Source organism: Fulmarus glacialis, unplaced genomic scaffold (genome assembly GCF_000690835.1).
Source record: "Fulmarus glacialis isolate BGI_N327 unplaced genomic scaffold, ASM69083v1 scaffold23974, whole genome shotgun sequence".
Classification (NCBI taxonomy): domain Eukaryota; kingdom Metazoa; phylum Chordata; class Aves; order Procellariiformes; family Procellariidae; genus Fulmarus; species Fulmarus glacialis.
Window position 1 is genome coordinate 5,018 of NW_009210266.1, and position 17,958 is coordinate 22,975.

Genomic DNA, 17,958 nt, shown 5'->3' on the forward strand with positions numbered 1-17,958 from the left:
GTTTCCCTAATACCCAACCCCACCCGCCCCTGGTGCAACTTGAGGCCATTTCCTCCCGTCCTACCTCTTGTTACTTGGGAGAAGAGACCGACACCCACCTCGCTACAACCTCCTTTCAGGTAGTTGTAGAGCGCGATGAGGTCTCCCCTCAGCCTCCTCTTCTGCAGGCTAAACAGTCCCAGTTCCCTCAGCTGCTCCTCATAAGACATAACATAAAAGTGTTATGTCCTCTATTGTCTTTAAAGGAATAATAAACCCTTCTTATGTCTCTCTTTTCTCTTTCTTCTCCTTTTATCTTCATCAAGCAAATCTCTGGTGGAAATGCATGTCAAGTTCATAAAAAAAAGACTCAAATTGTGAGACCGATACCTACTAAGTGTAGAGCTGCGTGGTGGTTTCTCAGTTGGTTTGTTCATGGCGTGTCCAGGTGTAGTTGTCCTCTGTGTTCATTGGCCCCCACCTCGCTGAAGACAAAGGTTTTACAAAGCGAGCTTGCTAAAGCCTGGTGATGTGAGGACACGCTGGGTTTCCTTTGTTAGCTGGTGTCTAACCCTGGCCTTGGATTCCAGCCTCGAAGCTATTTAATGTCTGCAGAAGTTTCTTTAACTTGCTGTCTGGGACTTTTTAATAAAGACTTTTTGGAAGACCATATAGATGCTATTCATCATGTCGCTTTCTGTAATTGCTGTCTTGTTGACTCTCTCAGGCTAATCTAATAGACTGGAGAGGAGTGGTTTTCACTTTCAGGAGCCAGCCTCTTTGTTCCTTGTTATCTTTGGCTGGGTGTTTGATAGTCTCATTTCCATAATTCCATTAGTGTGTGAATTCAGCATCTTATTAAAGATTTTTCCCAGTCTATTAAAAAAACCCAAACAAAACCTAAACAAAAATAAGACCACACCAAACCAAGCAGAAAAAAGCCCAACCCTTTCCAGAAAGGTATTATTTTTAATTACTGATGTGTCTCGTATTATCTTGACCCTAACTCTAGTATCCTGTTGAGAGTTAGAAACTTGGCGTAAAGTTTAGGAGACAGGGAGTTTTCACACTTTCTTTGCGCTGATATTTAAGAGCCTGTATTTCTGCGCAGCTCAGCAGAGAGGACCTGAAACACCAGCATCAGAGCCCAGGTGTGCATTGCCCTCCGGAGGAGCCCCCAGTCCGGGGTGCCCCCGCCCAGCCTCGCCGTCCCGGCCGCCTTCTGGCCCCGTGTCCCTGCATGCCGGGAGCTGCTGTGCCTGGATTCCCAGTGCGGAGATTGCTTCTGGGAACAGGGCTTGTTTTCAAAGGCACCAAAGCAACCGCTGTAAATAGCGGAAGAAAAAACACTCGGTCTTTTCTTCTGGGAGCTCACATTTTGTTCTTTTTGTGGAAATGCTGCAGATACAAGCGTATTTTTAGTTGCAAAGTGTGTTAAAGTTATCGAGCGTTTATTTAGAAATAGGTCACTTTATAGCTGCATTCCATACTTAGACCAGTTATATTTGCTTGCAAGATAGATGAAATATCGTATTCTTAGGTAGATTTTTGTCATCGTGGGACCTGTAGGTGCTTTGGAGAGTCAGTAAGCATGGTTATTTAGGAAAGTCGTGTGTGTGTGTGTCCTGCAAACTGTTTGACCCCCATTTAGGCAGTTAATCTCTCAATATATAGGTGACTATTTCTTTAAAAAAAAAAAAAAATCCCTTTATGTAAGAAGAAAAAAGTCAAAATTGTTTTCATACTGAAGAAACATTTATTTCTGAAAGCAGAATTGCCCATTTAAAGTGTCTCATGAAACCAGAAGAAAAGTGTTATGAATTTCCCCTGATTGGTTTGTTATGCATTGAATTAATTAAGGTACTTTAAATGCAGCTCTTCTTTTGCGTGTATTGAATAGTGATTACATTGAATAGATTAATTGATTATGAAGGAATCCCTGCTGCTCAGTAATTGGCTTTATTATGGAGAAGTGGCGTGGTCCTTCTTTTTAATCCAGTTAAGGTATCTACAGTTATTTTCAGTCAAATTTAAAATGACAGCTCATCCATACAAAATTACTGCATGAAGGGCAACATGGCCAATTTAACTTTATTTGTGTTAGGACCTTGTTTGAATTATACAACTGCTGTGAAATAGATGTCTATATTCTTAGAGAGCTGTGTACATTAAGTAGTAACTCCTGACAAATAAGCAATTACTGCTTTGGGGAAAATTCTGCTCACCTTTCTTACTGATATGATTTTATATGTGTCAGTATTGGTTAGCATTAGAGTCTAAAGTATTAGATTTTGAGAAGCATAGACAGGAAAAAGTGGGGCACTATAAAAGCCAACAAATTATATAGTTGTTCATTTTGTCATTTGCTGTTTTCTTCTTTGGATAATAGAATCAATTTTACCTTTAAAACTTTAAACATTGCTGCCTTATTTGGATTTCCAACTTTGTGGCCGTGGATTTTTTTTCTTTTTCTTTTTGTTGTTTTTTTGAGAGAGTCTTTATTAGACAGAAGATTAAGAAAAAATAAATGATAGAATTCAGTTATTGGGAATCTTTCCAAACACAGCAGCAAATAGATATTTTCTGTAAATGTTATCAGCAAAATGGATCATAGTTGTAGAGGTGCTAATTTGCCCCATAGTCTTAATTTACACTGTTAGTTCCTGGTGTTAATCTGGTTACTTTCTACAGTAAATGCCATTTATGTTGGTAAGATTTGCCAGGTAATTCCTTAGTGAATAATTCTAGCCATGCTGGCTTTTAAAAAGAAACTGATTAAAAATAAGGCGCCCCTATAGCAGAGCTTGGGAAAATAATTCATGTATTTTGTTATAACAGGTACACAAAAGGTAAGAATAAGAATATAACTTGGTTTCCAGTTAGTAATGTAGAGCACGCCAGCTTGTGCTCTTAGGTATGTGGGAGAAAAGCTTAAGTGGAAAGGACCCTGGAGGCTGTTTTTAATTTGATGTCTCCTTGCACAGGCAAAATGGTTATGATTGGAAAATAGGAATATTTTTTGTTATAAATGCAATTTGAAAAATTCTATATATAGTCTTTTGCATAAAATGTTAAAGTAAATTTTCTTTGCAACTGTTCAGGATTGAACTCTAACTGTATGTTTTTATAGATGTGTGTATCATCTGCAAAATGTTGAAGAACACCACCCCTTTATAATGTTGGCTCCTGCAATAGATTTACATTGTGGAGCTCTGAATAGTGCCTTCTGAAGAATTTGTAATATTTTTGCTTTTGGGAAGGATTACTTTTGGGATTAGTGTCCACCTGATCAGTGGAATCATCTTACATGTGTCTGTATCTCAAGACATCCTGGTAGGACTTGCGCATTGTAGGTTGCCAGGGTCTGGACTGTGCTCTTGCTACTGAAAATGTACGTGTGTTAGCTGTCTGTATGGAAAATACTGATGGGAATCACCATAAACAGATTTCTTTTCAATGTTGTAGGAAGTGATGGTTGATACCATGTTCCCACTTAACCCCAATACGTGCCAACTGGAGCTTGGCTTAAATCACATTAAAATTACTGTGCTCTTTCTCCACTTAGACCAGCAATATACATAGAGTATACTGAGCAGCAAATCCTATCTACCAATTTCCTTCCATTCGTTGCAAATACTATTTGCTTAATTTTTTTTTTTTCCCCCCAGATGGAAGATGCTTTGTGATTTAACTGTTGTCCAAGTGCAAGGAGCTTTGGTTTCGTGAGGCATAAAAGCATTCATGCGAAATATTTGCGTAATGTTTGAGATACCAAAATGGCTTGGTATGTGGTAGAAAGGTCCCTCGGCTCCCTCTTTCTCCTGCAGAGCTGCAGCCAGTTTGTTGGTGGGCTTTTGGGGAGTTTGTGCACGTGTTTTTGAAGGTTGAGGGCTTATTCACGCATGTGTCTTTGATCTGTGGGGTGACAATGCCATAAAGACCTGCTGGTGAAAGAGGGAAAAAGATGGAGCAGCTGTGGAGTGGAAACAGTTCATTTAAAATAGCTATTGCCTTTTTCAGTTTCTGATTTGTATCGAGTAACTGTTTATATCCTCTGACTGGGGAAATGCCATGAAAGACAGTGAGGGGAGGAAGCCTTCGTGAGAGCAGCCAAACGGACAGTGCTTGGCATCAGCTGCGGTGCTGCCGCCCGCGTCGTGGTGCGGCGCCAGCGGCTGAATAGAGCCGGCTGTGGTTTACGTGCATCGCAGAATCATTAGTGCTTAAAACATCTGCAACAAACTCATGCTCGTTTGTAGGTACTGAACTCTTTAAGTCTGGTCAGAGATCTAGAGCGCTGTTACACGTGCTTGTTCCTCTCTCTGATGAGGTACTGCTCTCGAGGGTGCTCTGAGGATCGCCGCCATGATGAAGGGCAGGCAGCGGTCAGCCCCTTCACCTCTCGGCGTGCGTGCAGCCTCGGGAGGTTACTCTGTAATCACTTCCCATTTTAATTAATGGAATATTTAAAGCAATTTGTTTTATATCTCTTGCTCCCGTAAAAGTGATTCCTGTGTTGATGGGTTTGTCACAGCTTAATTAATGTCAGTATGCGTAGTATTTGAAGAAAACAAACTACTGTTACAGAGTTCTTAGAGATTTTTTTTTTTACTCTGTTAATAATTTCTCCATTCCTTGACTCTGAAGCATTATGTGGAATGGAACTCAGAGGCTGCATTGGTCAAAATAGTAATTTTTATAGGTGTAAAAAAGATTTTCTTTTTTTTTTCTTTTTTTTGCCCCCACGTTGAGAGGAGATTCTTCCATTTATTTAGATAATTAAGATGTTACATAGAAATAATTCCATTCTATCCCAATTTTTAAAAGTTCTTTTTAGTTTTTTTTTTAAGGATTTTTTCCTAGTTGTTGATGTGGATAGAGGTGACGCTTTCCTTACATTTTGATTGAAGTTGCTTGAATTTGGTATAGCATGAATTCTTCTCTTAATGACATTTGCAGTTCTGCTCTGAAGTTTTCTATCAGAACAGGTCTGAACTATCTGAGGGTGAAGAAGCGTAACGGGCCTGCGCCTGAGTAAGTTCACAGCCTCTGACATCAGTAGAGCTGTCCTGTTTCTGTCAGTTGAGGATCCAGATCAGTATTTCTTGTGGCATCTAGCACAGAAAAACAATAGCCCTTTTGCACTCGCCCATCATTTGCTACAAGAATAATTTTGAGATATTTGGGCTTTTCTGTTTTGACTTGCCGCTTTTTAATTTTTAATACATTTTCCCAATAAGTCATTGGGTTGATTTAAAAATAAGAAAAGAATGAAAAATCTAGGCAGAAGGGAGCCTTTGGTTTTGAAAGTTATAACCCCTCAGTATAAGCTGTATTTTTATTTTTTTCTCTTTTCAAAATGAAATGGCTTAGAGCTTCAACACTACTGTCATTGTTCTAAAGAGATGCTTTCAGTGTTAGATGTAGTGTACTTATTAAGTATATCGGGAGAATGGTAGGAAAAATTAAATTACCTATCAGCTTTAATTTGGTCGGAACTCCGCATTTCCATTAGCTATGAACGTGGCCATTTGGCATTTCAGTAGCTTGCTGTGATAAGGAACTGATCGTTTTCCAACTTACTCATTCACCTCAACTCGTCGTCCCAAAAATAAATTACAGGTTTTCTGATGAACTTTAAAATAACTCAGAAACCCTACCTTAAGCGATGAGGAATGTTACGTATAGAACAGAGTAATCAAATAGGCCTGTAAAACGGCATGCGCTGTGGCAGTCGGTGTGACAGTGACGTATGTGCCCAAGCACACGTAAACAGTGTTAAGCAGGGTCAGACAAGCATTTTTACTGTGCTGAATCATTGCCTGTGTCTGGCAGGGGCTGTGTTGTAAGTGCTTGAGGTAGTTTGAGTCCTCTCTTGCCTTGGGGCAGCGTGGTGTGGGGGTACGGTCTGCCAGCACGCCCCTGCTCGCCCGCAGGGACGGTAGCCATTGCCCGCGGGTGGCTGGCCGGTGCGGCAGGAGGGGGGGTCTGGGTTTGTGAAGCTCTGTGTTCCTATGGTTCACGTCTCTCCAGTTGTGTCTCCTTGGTCATGAAAAGGCTTTACCCTTTCACACAGCCGTATCGCTGAGCAAAGTAAAAGGTGGCTTTACTAGTCAAGCTGAACGAATAGCTGATGGAGGCAGTCACTTACGATGTCAAGTCACTTGACTTGGATTGCGTTGTCCTTCAAAAGCTATTTTTTTTCTGTCTTAGTCATACTGCTAAAGCTTCCAGAAAGCATGAGTGTATCATAGAACAGCCCAGGTTGGAAAGGACCTCGGAAGATCATCTGGCCCACCCTTTGGTGGGAAAGGGAGCCTAGATGAGATTACCTAGCACCCCGTCCAGTTCTATCTTGAACACCTCCAGTGATGGGGACTCTTATCATGTCTCTGGGGAGGTTGTTCCAGCGACTGATTGTTCTCACTGTAAAAAATAAATAATATAATATGTACACACATATGTATAGTCAGCTGCATCCCATCAAACTGACCATCCCCTTGCTGCCTTGGTAGTCATTTGTGCAACAGGTGCCTCTTATGTTTCATCTCCTCCTACCATCCTTCTGTAAGGATATTTTTAAAGTTTAACTGGTGAGATGGGATGTGTGGTGGCAGAGTAAGTGGGGACAGGGACAGTCAGGAGCCTGTTTGCAGCACAGCCGTGTGACTTGGTAAAAGGAACAAGGCGCAGCTCCGTTTCTCTGGCACCCTTGTGAGAAAGCTGTATCAGATGGGTAGGCTGGAAGTGAAGTGTTACCAGACCGCGCTACAACTCCTTTTGCAGCTTGTTCAGAGCTGTGTCATGTACACTCATTAAAATTGCGTGCATACCTCAGCACATTGCTGGCTTTAGTGGAACAACATGTGGTTCAATGCTGATGGGAATACCATCCTGCATAATACTCCACTGTTAAGTTTCTTCCAGCCACATATTTCATTTTAACTGTTTGGTGCTGAACGCAGCAGAAGTTGGGCACATAACAGTCAGAGTGTTAGATTGACTCTTCAGTTTTAATGAGCTGGGGGGAAGTTTAATTTGCTGGCCTGCTTTTCCAAGCCTGTGCCAGAGACTTTTGACAGAAAGGGAAGATTAATGTTAGCGGGCTGAAATATGGCACTGATTGCTATAGAGCGCTCCAGGCCAGCCCACCAGTGGGACCGTGCTGTGATTTGCAGTACAAGGGAAGGCTTTGTCCGCTTTTATCAAACACCACATTTCTAACTAGCTGCTTGCCAGAAAAGCACAGCAGGCGTGCTAGAAATAGCCCTTCCCCTGCAAGGGAACTACTTCCATGAGATGCAGGGCTAAATTGAATTTTCCTCTCTCGCTCTGGAAAACAGATTCTATGCATTATTCTTCATAACTGAAACTTTCTTTTTTAAAGATACTCTTTTAAGCAACTATCTGCAAAAGTTATTAAAGCCAAACTTCTGTTGGGACTAGAACTAGTCCTGTAGGGTATTTTTTAGGGGAAAAACCAAAAAGACAACAAATCACTTTGGTCAAAGACCAGATCGCCTGATTTAACTGTTTAAGCCAAGTGAAGTATAAAAAGTAAGTTATAGTTAAATCGTGAAAATTAATTTGGATGAACAGGGGACTTCTAAAAAATCTAGCTGCATGGTGATTTGGACTTGAAGTGGTTCGTTTAGAATTAAAGCAGTGAGCCTTTGAGAAATCTGTAAGAGAAATGTCTGTAAAGTATGATTTGCTGAGTATCTTGAGAAAACAACGCTGCTTTCTTTTTTTTTTTTATATGCTGTAAATAGACTCACCCTTTCCCTGGCTAGCAAGGGGGGATGACAGATGGGTGTAAGTATTTGAGTCTCTTGGGCTAATTGCACCACACAGGGCTAGTGTGCTTAGGGGCTCCCTAGTACCCTAGCCTGCACAGGCAATGCTACACGAGTCCTGTTGTGGGCTGCTAAAATTTGCAAAGTGATGAATGAATGGGGTGGTTATTGTTAGCAAGAACAACTATTGGTTTCTCAAGGGATAGAAAAGTGACTCTAAGTGAAAGTACTCATGTAATTTTATAATATCTATCATTCTGGCTTCAGTTCCCCTCTTGCATGCTTCATTAACTCGTGTAATTCATTGCCCTTCCTACAGTCATTACTGCCTCATGCTGGTGAAAGTGAGAAAAGCTTGGGCTATGATTTGGTATTTGGATTTCCTCGAGTATTGGAGCATGAGGTGAACCGCAGGTTCCTGACTGTGTGCAGTACTGGCTTATGTCTGATCATGTTCCTTAATTAGTTGTCTTTTACTGCTAAATTGAAGGAGTCTTTTTTTCTTTTTCTTTTTCCCTCTTTAGCATGAGTGCCTGCTGTTACGATTTTTTTCTTTTTTTTTTTGGTACCTTGAAAGGTGGGTCATTTCCCACGAGGATGTCACTTGGGAACCATATAACTTTAAGCCCTGTCATGGGGTGGTTGTGCCAGGAAAGATGGAAAGTTGCTGGCAGGAATGAGGCAGTGCAGGATGCAGCTTTTGGAAGGAATAAATCCTTGTTATGTTCCTCTTCCTCCTCCGTCCTGCGGTGGAAAGGAGGAGCTGAGAGAAATGGAAGAAAAGGTGTGAGAGACTGCCTGTGTCTACACTGGAGGGATTTAGGGCTCTTTGGGGTAATAGAGGGACATGCACAAGAGTACAGCTGTATTTTTCATAGAGACGAGTGTCTTTCCTTTAGACCTAAGAGGAGTGGGCAACACTGATGTGTTGGCTACGTAGCTAACTGCTTCATAGACAAGGGTGCATTTGCGATATTCCGGTGTTTTCCCATTTAAGACTGGTTTCGTTGCACCTGTGCCCCAGAAATGCAGCCATGTCTGCAGCCATGTCTGTACGGGGGATACCGCACAAATGGATCGAGCTGAATGCAGCGGCTGAGATAGCTCGTTTGTTTATATGTAGTTTCTGGCCCTTTCATCTCCATAAAGCAGAACAAATCTGGCTTTGGACTATGAACTGCCAAATTTGGCTGAACGAGTCAGCAGAGCACAGCTTTCTGAATGCTCATGAACATCTGACTGATGAATGAATGATGGTTGTCTGAATGAAATGCATTTATCAAGTTAGGACGAATCAACAAGTTTTCCCCTAGTTCAGGATGTATTTTTTCGTTGCTGCAAACTGCAGTTATTGAGTGGTTTGAAAATGATTATTCCTTCTCTTTCCTTCTAAAGGTTCTGGAGTTGCACTTGCACACAAGGCTGATATACCTTCAACAGAGGTTTCTCCTCCAAGTCCCAGTCCTCTGAAGAAAAGCGGATCCATCAACTGGCCTTTCCCTGATAGAATTAAATCTCCCAGGACTGTGAGGAAGCTTTCCATGAAAATGAAAAAGCTGCCAGAGCTGAGCAGGAAACTGAGTGTCAAGGGAACTTCAAGCCATACGAGTTCAGATAACCCTCCTTCCCTGCTGAAAGGTAGCTGCCGGGATACAAGCCATACAGTGTCTTTGCCATCTTCTGGAAACTCAACCACAGCTGCCAGCAGGAACGTGATAAGTCGTTACCATCTCGACAGCAGCGTGTTGTCGCAACACACCTACAAAAAGAAAAGCTCAAGGAGCTCCAAATCCTTCAACAAAGGTGGTTACCTCAGTGATGGTGACTCTCCCGAACTTATAACAAAATCTGGTAAACATGGGCATGAAACCAAGTGTGGGAAAGGAAAGGAGAGCCTTCCAAGTAACAGTGGTAAATCTGAAATAGATATCGATGCTTTCAGACACTATAACTTTTCTGATCAACCCAAGTGCTCTCACTACATCTCTGGACTCATGAGCATTCACTTTTATGGTGCTGAAGACTTAAAACCACCAAGAATAGACTCGAAAGATGTCTTTTGTGCAATACAGGTTGACTCAGTAAACAAAGCAAGAACAGCTCTGCTTACGTGTAGGACAACATTTCTAGATATGGACCACACGTTCAACATAGAAATTGAAAACGCTCAGCACTTAAAGCTGGTGGTGTTCAGCTGGGAACCCACCCCACGGAAAAATCGGGTGTGTTGTCATGGAACTGTGGCTCTTCCTACTCTCTTCCGAGTGGCAAAGACACATCAGCTGGCTGTGAAACTGGAACCAAGGGGGCTTATTTACGTCAAGCTGTCACTCATGGAGCAGTGGGAGAACTCTCTTGATGGTCTCGATGCAGATCGGGAGCCCGTGATGTTTGGGATAGATGCTCGAAAAGTTGTAGAGAAGGAAAATGTGGGCTTGATGGTGCCACTTTTGATGCAGAAATGCATTCTGGAGATTGAAAAGAGAGGCTGTCAGGTACTGTGCATGTTTTAATCTGCTCTGTTAATATTTCTGTGTTGGGATAGCTGTTGTTGCGGAGTGTGAGCAGTGAGCGGGAAAGGGGAAATGAAAAACACCTCTACATGTCACTTCATTTTGCTTTGCTGCTCCGGTTGTTTGGTGAACACTAGTCACTGTAATGTGGGAAGAATAACAGGACTGTGTGAAATCAATGCTTCTAACTTGGCCTTTGTAGAGGAGATGTACGCTTGCTCACAGGAGATGCTCACAGTAGTGCTTTAGGACTAGGGATGTTTAAATGAACCTGCAGCCCCCAGCATGTAGTCACACTCGAAAAGCAGAGCTGAGATGGGAACTTGAAAATGCCTGATTCCTGAAAGACAGATCACTCCCTAAGGACATATGGTATCTAAATGCAAAAATGAGTGTTATGTTCCCTCCTGCCTGAAACCAAGGCATTGTGTGCAGTGACAACAAAGTGATGAGGGCAGGTCTTTTGACAAAACTTTACTTACATGTGTGCAGCCTCAAGCCAACATGCCAAAGACTCTACCTTCGCTTTGTGCACAGCATTAAGATAAGGAGAAGATCCTGAGGGGCTGAATTAATGCTTTCCCCATGCCACTGCTCCTTGCCTGCCTTCAGGTTGTTTTCAAAATTAGGACGGGAGATGAATGCTGTAAGGCAGCAGTGCCCAGTGTCTTTTCTTCATCCTGATACAGTTTATTGCTTGATGTAACCTAATGGACAAAAATATGTATGAGAAACGAGGTGTGGAAACTAATCCCCAGTTACGGATGCTAGACAAGAAGTCTGTTAGGAGGGGAGATGCACAGTCCTAAGGATGGATGTCCCCCTTGGCACTTAATTTGAAACTGGTGGGAGGACTCTTGCATGCTGTTCCACAGCATGTGTGAGCCCTCAGTTTCTTTGACACCTGTTCTTGCTCAGGTGAAAATGAGAAGTAATCACACCTACCACTGTTACTATTTTAAGTTGCCCACAGGTTGGATATAGTTCCAGGTGTTAGGAGTTTAACTCTGCTATTTATAATCTAGGTCATAAAATATAGACAGAATAGGTATTTCTATGTAATTACTTCACTGGAAGTCATTACTGATAACAACTGCGTGATTCTTGTTGTGAATGCTTCTCCTAACATTATGCGAATCAGTGGAAAAGAGAAGTTTTATTCTTTCCAATGTATGTGTCCCATGGTTTCACCATTTTATTTTGGGCTTATTAGCACCTAGTCATGCAAATGATACTGGGTAATCAAGGCAAGACTGGTAATGAAGCGATTGGGATCTGAATTGTCTGAATGTACCTGGTGCTTTTGAGCATGAAATCTAATTTGTGTATTTGCACAGGGAGAACCAAAAATGCAAAATATACTGTTAACTTCTTGTTTTAACCACGTGCTTGTCTGACATTTTTGGCTTTCCTATAGACTGCAGACTACTGTCAGAGTGTGTCATCTCCACCTGAATTTCAGACGTGGCATTAAAAATCTTTAGAGTTTAAAAGGAATTGTCTTAAGCAAATCCTAGATCATATTCAGTCTTGGGAAAGAGGGAGTACAGATTCCGTTGGGTAACTTTCCATTTATTTAAAAAGGAATCAATATATGGCCAGACAAATACTCTTCTTTGCAAACCTAGATTCGCATGGTTGAAGTCAGTACAGTCTAAGTCAGGGGGTTTTGGGGTTTTTTTTGTCTTTTGAGTCCATGGTAGTTTTGGACTAGCTATTTGCTGCTCAGTATACCTGTCTATAAAGTTCATTAAAATAAAATAAAATTAATATATTTAAGATTCAGTTCCCTAATATCATAGGAGTGCTTTGTGTAAATGGTGTTGATGAAAAGTAAGTAATGGTAAAAAGCAAAATTTGGGTGCATGAAAGCATATCATTGAATTAGTAATTCAGTCCAAGAGTTGTGGGTTTCATTTCTATCACCTTGAGCATGTTAAATAACCCCTGCTTTGCATAAAACTCAATATAATTTGAAACATGTGCAAGTCAGCATCTTGTCATCTTTAAAACAGCATCTTATAGATGTAATAACGGAGTATTCATAATTCTCTTGAAACTCTGGTATCGAATATAATTTAAATACCGTTGACTATCTAACTTATTCTGTATTTGTTTCCGAAGTTTGCATAAAAGTGAAGCACTAAATGATTCCAATTTAAAAGTCGTCTTCTGTCAATAAAATACTGCTCAGTGTGTTCACTGTTACAGAAAACATTAGTGTTATTAGCTTACTGCTTGACAGTCACGACTGTATCTCTTATGTAATGTTTGATAATATACATTATCATTTGATGTTAACCGTTTGTGCTGTTACAGTTTTCTTAAAGTTTGTTTCCAGACAATTGCCTGAACATGTTTGTCGCGCTTCCCGGATGAGACAAAGCATAACGCCAATTATTAGTCCCCTCTGCAGGAAAATAACTGACGTGAGGCCGTTGTTTTTGCTCCTAGGTGGTAGGCCTGTATCGGTTATGTGGCTCGGCAGCGGTTAAGAAAGAGCTTCGAGAGGCGTTTGAGAGGGACAGCAAGGCTGTTACTCTCTGTGAAAGCCAATACCCAGATATTAATGTCATAACAGGTAATACATTTACTTGCTTTTCTTTTAATATAGAATTGTGCCGTGTTCGTAAGGTACCTTTTAAAAGGTGAAACTGTGTTCTGAACTAGTTTTCTGTTGTATTTAACAAGCTGTTAACTGCTGCTTTGTATTGCTAAACGTTAGGTGAGAATGAGCGCAGTAACCTTGGGGATGTGTAAATACGAAGCAGCAGTGATGTGGGGGGAGGAGGATGTGGAAAGAGCCGCTCTCAGTAACTGCCTTACAGAGGGAGGTGGAAGTCTGAAGGGAGCCGAGGTCCCCGGAGCAGGTTAAACCTCTGCTGTTGGTTTGTGTTGGAGCGAATCTTGAGAAACTCGGTTGTGATCCGAGACGTGCGCTGTGCCGGTTGCTCTACAGCGTGTGATCCGAGGGCCATCTCGGATCAACCCGTTGTCCTCCCTTCATGTTAGGCATGGCAGGATTTTTGGAAACAGATTTCCCATCGTTTTGAACAGGCTTGTTAGAGCTACAAGAAAGTGTCTTCATTTGATCATCTGCTTCTTTTAAAACATAACTAAATAGCAGCTTTCTCCTGCTCACTGGAGTGGCCCTTTACTTGCTCGCAAGCAAGCTGCTGCCAAGGTGAGAAGGTCTGGGAGTGCAGGACCAGGAGGTCTTAAGAAGCCTGTCTGCGTCTGCATCGGCTCTTTACGTGAGTGTTTACTCAGGAGTTGCACTGCACAACTGAAGCAAGTTGTTGAGGGTTTTTTTGTTTGTTTAAAAGTGGAACAGTTTTATAACTATTGATACTTGTTATGTAAACCAAAGTTGATCTAATTTCAGGCATCACCGAGTAAACCAATTGCTCTAGGAAATTAGGCAGGGGCATTTGCTTCCTACGTATCCAGGGATGGAAAATGTAGCAACATGGTCAGGGTATAAATTTTCTGTGCCAAAGCCCCTTTTGTAATAGCCAACTGTACATCCAGCTGTACGGGGCAGTTCTGCCCTGTTTGGTGGTTTATTTCATTCCAGTGTGTTGGGAATGAATTTTGTTCGTTACGCTTTATAATTGTACAGAGTGGTATCAGAAGATATTACTCGGTGACATTTACTGACGTGTTAAATAAACCTTTTGGTTCAGCATGTCCAGCTAGTCGGTTCACCTTACTTGCCTTGGCTGGTTTCGCTGTTGGGTTCAGTGTTGCTCACAAGTACCGGTCTTCCCAGCAGCAGAAACTTGTGCTTGTTTCACTCTGATGGGATACACCTCTTATAAAGAGGAGGTGTAGAGTAAAAGTAAATAGTATAAAAGATCTTTTAAACTGGATGATTTTCTTCTCTTTACAAATAAGTTAATGAGAAAAAGTGGTGGTAATTTCTGAGAGCAGACTGTTCTGTGAAACTGTTGAAGTCCTGTTTTCTTCCCGATTTTGTAAATCAACTCAGAAGGGGGAAAAAACCCCTCTGTTGCTTTCTGCCAAACAGCAGAAACTGTCTGATACTGACTTGTAAACAGACAAATGGCAAACTGCTATTTGGTTAATGTAAACCTTTGGCTAATGGAAAACTTCGTTGTTTGTTTTTTTTTTTTCTTCGGATTTTGGAATAATAAAAATGGCATTGCATTCCCATGCTACAAGTAATCATTACAATAAAACAGTATTTGCAGAAACAGTTCAGGAGTGTCATGGGAAAGGGTATAGGAACTTAATTCTCATCCATATACAAAAGAACCTGTAACATTTCATAAGCATTTTGATTTTCCTGAGTACATTGTACACTCAGAACCAGCCAGAACTGGCTGAAACGTAAGTCTGAACTGCAGGAGAGCTTGGTACTGATGCAAAGCCCTGGAAGGGCAGCGGCACAGTCTGACTGATCTTTCCATCACGAGTTTATGAGGCAGTGGTTAAATAGAAAAGTGTACTTCAATTTTTCAATATATATTGCTGCAAGCCTCATTGGTGATGGTGAACTTTTGGTGACTGTGTGGGTCCTGCTGGACTCTTGGTACTTTTTTGGTTTGTACTAACGAAGGGTAATCTTTTGCATCCAGAATTTGTATTCTAAGAGTGAAAAGACTACAGCCTGGGTATCTGTCTTACGGAAAGGCTACTGGGTGTGCTTTTGTATGCGTTATATTGCAAGAGTTGACTTACATGCTGCTTTCCTTACAAGGAAAAAATAGTTTTAAGAAATTACATTAAAAAAAAGAAATTCTTTGCCCTGGTTCCCTGCAGCTGTGCTGTGTGATTGCCTGTCGTGCCTGTGTTAGAGTTGTGTTGGAGGGACGGAGTGCAGGGGTCCTGCCGGACTTGGGGGGAGCGGGGAGGGAAGGGGTGTTTGCACCCGTAACTGCCACTGGCTAAACTGCAGCCCGCTCCCTGGTTAATTGTAAACAGTGTGGTCTGGGCTGAAAGGAGAATCTGCAATTTTTGCTGACAGACCTGAGGTACCCATTGTGCTTAGTGCTAGGAATAAAAGAGCCCACGAAACCTCTCTCGCATATTCTTAGGGAGCTGGGTTGAGGAGGAATGTTTCCCCTGATGTGTTACTGCTGTATTTGCAATGCTGAGTCTGATGCACATGATTCATACTTTTATATGAATACTTTTATACGTTAAGCCAAAACACGTGTTCCATAAAATATGAATCCTCAGCATAAATCTTCTCTGATTTGAAGAGAAGTGCCGCTTTGTGTCCTTTTTGAAATTTGAGTAGTGCTGCTTTTCCAAAAGATGAAAAAGATTTTTTTTTTTTGACAGCTCTCCAGAGACTAAAGAATGAACATTTAATGATTAAATCTTGACTGAGAAATGCTCTTGGGATTGGCACAGGCTTACACACAGCTAAGTGTGCTCGTGGCTCAAACTGAAGCATGCAGCCAGTTTTCGGAACTGACCAGTAGTCGTGTTGTTGCCTCACGTCTGTTTGCATCCACGTGAATTCATATCTCTGCATAAAGCATGCAATACTGTTAACAGTTCAGTGGGTCAGAAAAATGAGGAATTAATGAAGTGGATGGCAATTTCTGCTCGCTGTCTAAATTTGTTGTGTGTGGTTGTGTCAAGGGGAATGTGCTAGTGGGCTGGTAGCAGTGGGAAGCATAGATTCATGGAAAAAAATAACAGCAGCCTCTTACAGGGCTAATTTAGCTGAGTGAATAGCAAAAGGATTTAGAAAGGTTAAGGGGCATTCATGGCTCCCAAACTATCCTGTTATTCAGGGTTAAACAGGATTTTGGCAGGTGGTAGTCCTATGACTGTGGGTGCTATTACAGGAATTCCTACTAAATGATTATTAATAGGTTGTGAGTGTTTCAACAGTATAAGCTGATTTGGTTACAACGTACCATTTCCTACTGTAAGCTGATTCTGATTTCAGCCTCCCCCTCCAAAAAAAAGCACAGCTGAAACAAAGATCCTGATAAAAGTCAGCATCTCTTGCTAGTGTTTTGCTTTCAGAAAAATGAAAACATCCCAAACCGCGATGTACAGCACCAGCTTCTACCACATTTGTCTCATAAATATTGTAACCAGTTAATCCACGCATGGAACACAGGCCTCTAACATGCGGGGAAGAAGAAAAAATTTCTGGGCATGGGGAGAATGAGTAAGTTATTCAACAAAACTAGCCACTTAAGTGGAGCAGTAGAAAAGGTGGCATATTCTTTTTAAAACAAACAAACAAAAAACCCCAGACCACCAGAGGGAATATGTTTTCAGGAAAATATGTGTGTGGTTGTTTGCATTTTTTATATTCCTGGTGGGAGGTTCCCATTTTAAGCACAGGGTGAGCCGTTAGGTGCTGCGTGGTGGTCTGCAGAGACAGAAGTTTTGCCTGGCTGCCCCGAGCCTTACGCTGCGGAGGGAGATGGTCTGGAAGCTCCAGGGGTGACGCTGCTCGTGCAACATGGCTTGAATAGCTGCATTACTGCTAGGTGCAGTATTCTTTTTAAAATAAAAATATTTATACGGGTAGAAGCCAATTTTTACTTGCATTCTGCATGTGAACATGGCTACGAAGGGGAACATGTTAGCTTTCATTCCCTGTATTTTTTTTAGAAACGACCTCGTAACAAGGCCACTGCTATACAGTTCAGTTTACAGCTAGGTTATAAAGACTGAGTTTATAAAAACTGTTGCTTTGTTAAATAGCACGGTGTGATGGTATTTGCTGTGATTTGGGATTTTACAAGGCTACGAGGAGTGCATACTAAAAAATTTTCTACCTTTCCAACTTTGCCGTTTCAGAGGACACGCTGCTTTGTTAATTACAGTATCTGCTTTCAAAAGGTTTTTTTTTTAATTCACCGTTTCTTCTTAACAAAGTATTTAAATTAAATTGTGATCTAGCTGAAATGTGTAGATATTTGTGGCACAGAATGTGTTTTGTAAGGAAAATAAAAGCTGCTGGGAGGCAGGCTTTGTTTCCTTCAAAGTTTTCTGTGTCAGTTGTACTGGATACGTTGCTCCTGGTTAGCATCCTGCTGTGTCTGCTGTTAGAAGTCTTAATGTTTTGGTTTTTTTAATTATTATTCTTTCAATCACTGAAACCCCACTCAAACTGAATATCAACCAGCCTCTGAAGCCAGCTTACAAGAATGCAGATGCTCAACTCCTTGTTTGTTTGCATCTGTGGAAGGAATAGGGGGTTAATGAGGCGCTTGCCTGGTTGTGCATCCCCTAGAAGCAGCCTCTCCTCCGGCATGTCTCCAGCTTCTGAAACGGTGCGGTACGTCTCTGCAACTGGGAGGGCTCAATGCGTGGGTATTTTAGCCAGTGTCTCCCGTGGACGTGAATTATAGCTGTCACAGCGGAAGCGAGCGGTGCTGGGGGGACACAGTACCCAGAGGCAGGGGGGAGTTGGTGTTTCCCTCTTGAGGACGCCTGTCTGGTCTGTGAGAAAACCTTGGTAGGTGAGAAAACGCCGAGTGCTTTGCCGAGCGTGGCACTGGCACCGAGGTGCTTGCTCATAATTTCATAGCTGAAAATACACTTGTGGTGGGTTGGCCCTGGCTGGACGCCAGGTGCCCACCAAAGCCGCTCTACCACTCCCCTCCTCAGCTGGACAGGGAAGAGAAAATATAATGAAAGGCTCGTGGGTCGAGATAAGGACAGGGAGA

The 17,958-nt window shown here is 41.8% G+C and overlaps 1 protein-coding gene across 1 annotated transcript in view; it reads left to right on the forward strand.

Moving 5' to 3' along the window:
* The window catches only part of SYDE2 (synapse defective 1, Rho GTPase, homolog 2 (C. elegans)), a gene marked incomplete at its 5' end in the record, with an annotated part of 26,669 nt that overhangs the window by 950 nt on the left and 7,761 nt on the right, over positions 1-17,958 (forward strand). Inside the window, 2 exons of the mRNA XM_009577124.1 lie at positions 9,171-10,270; positions 12,743-12,869. Of these exons, the coding sequence (XP_009575419.1) occupies positions 9,171-10,270; positions 12,743-12,869 (1,227 nt within the window). The remainder of the gene's footprint in view (positions 1-9,170; positions 10,271-12,742; positions 12,870-17,958) is intronic.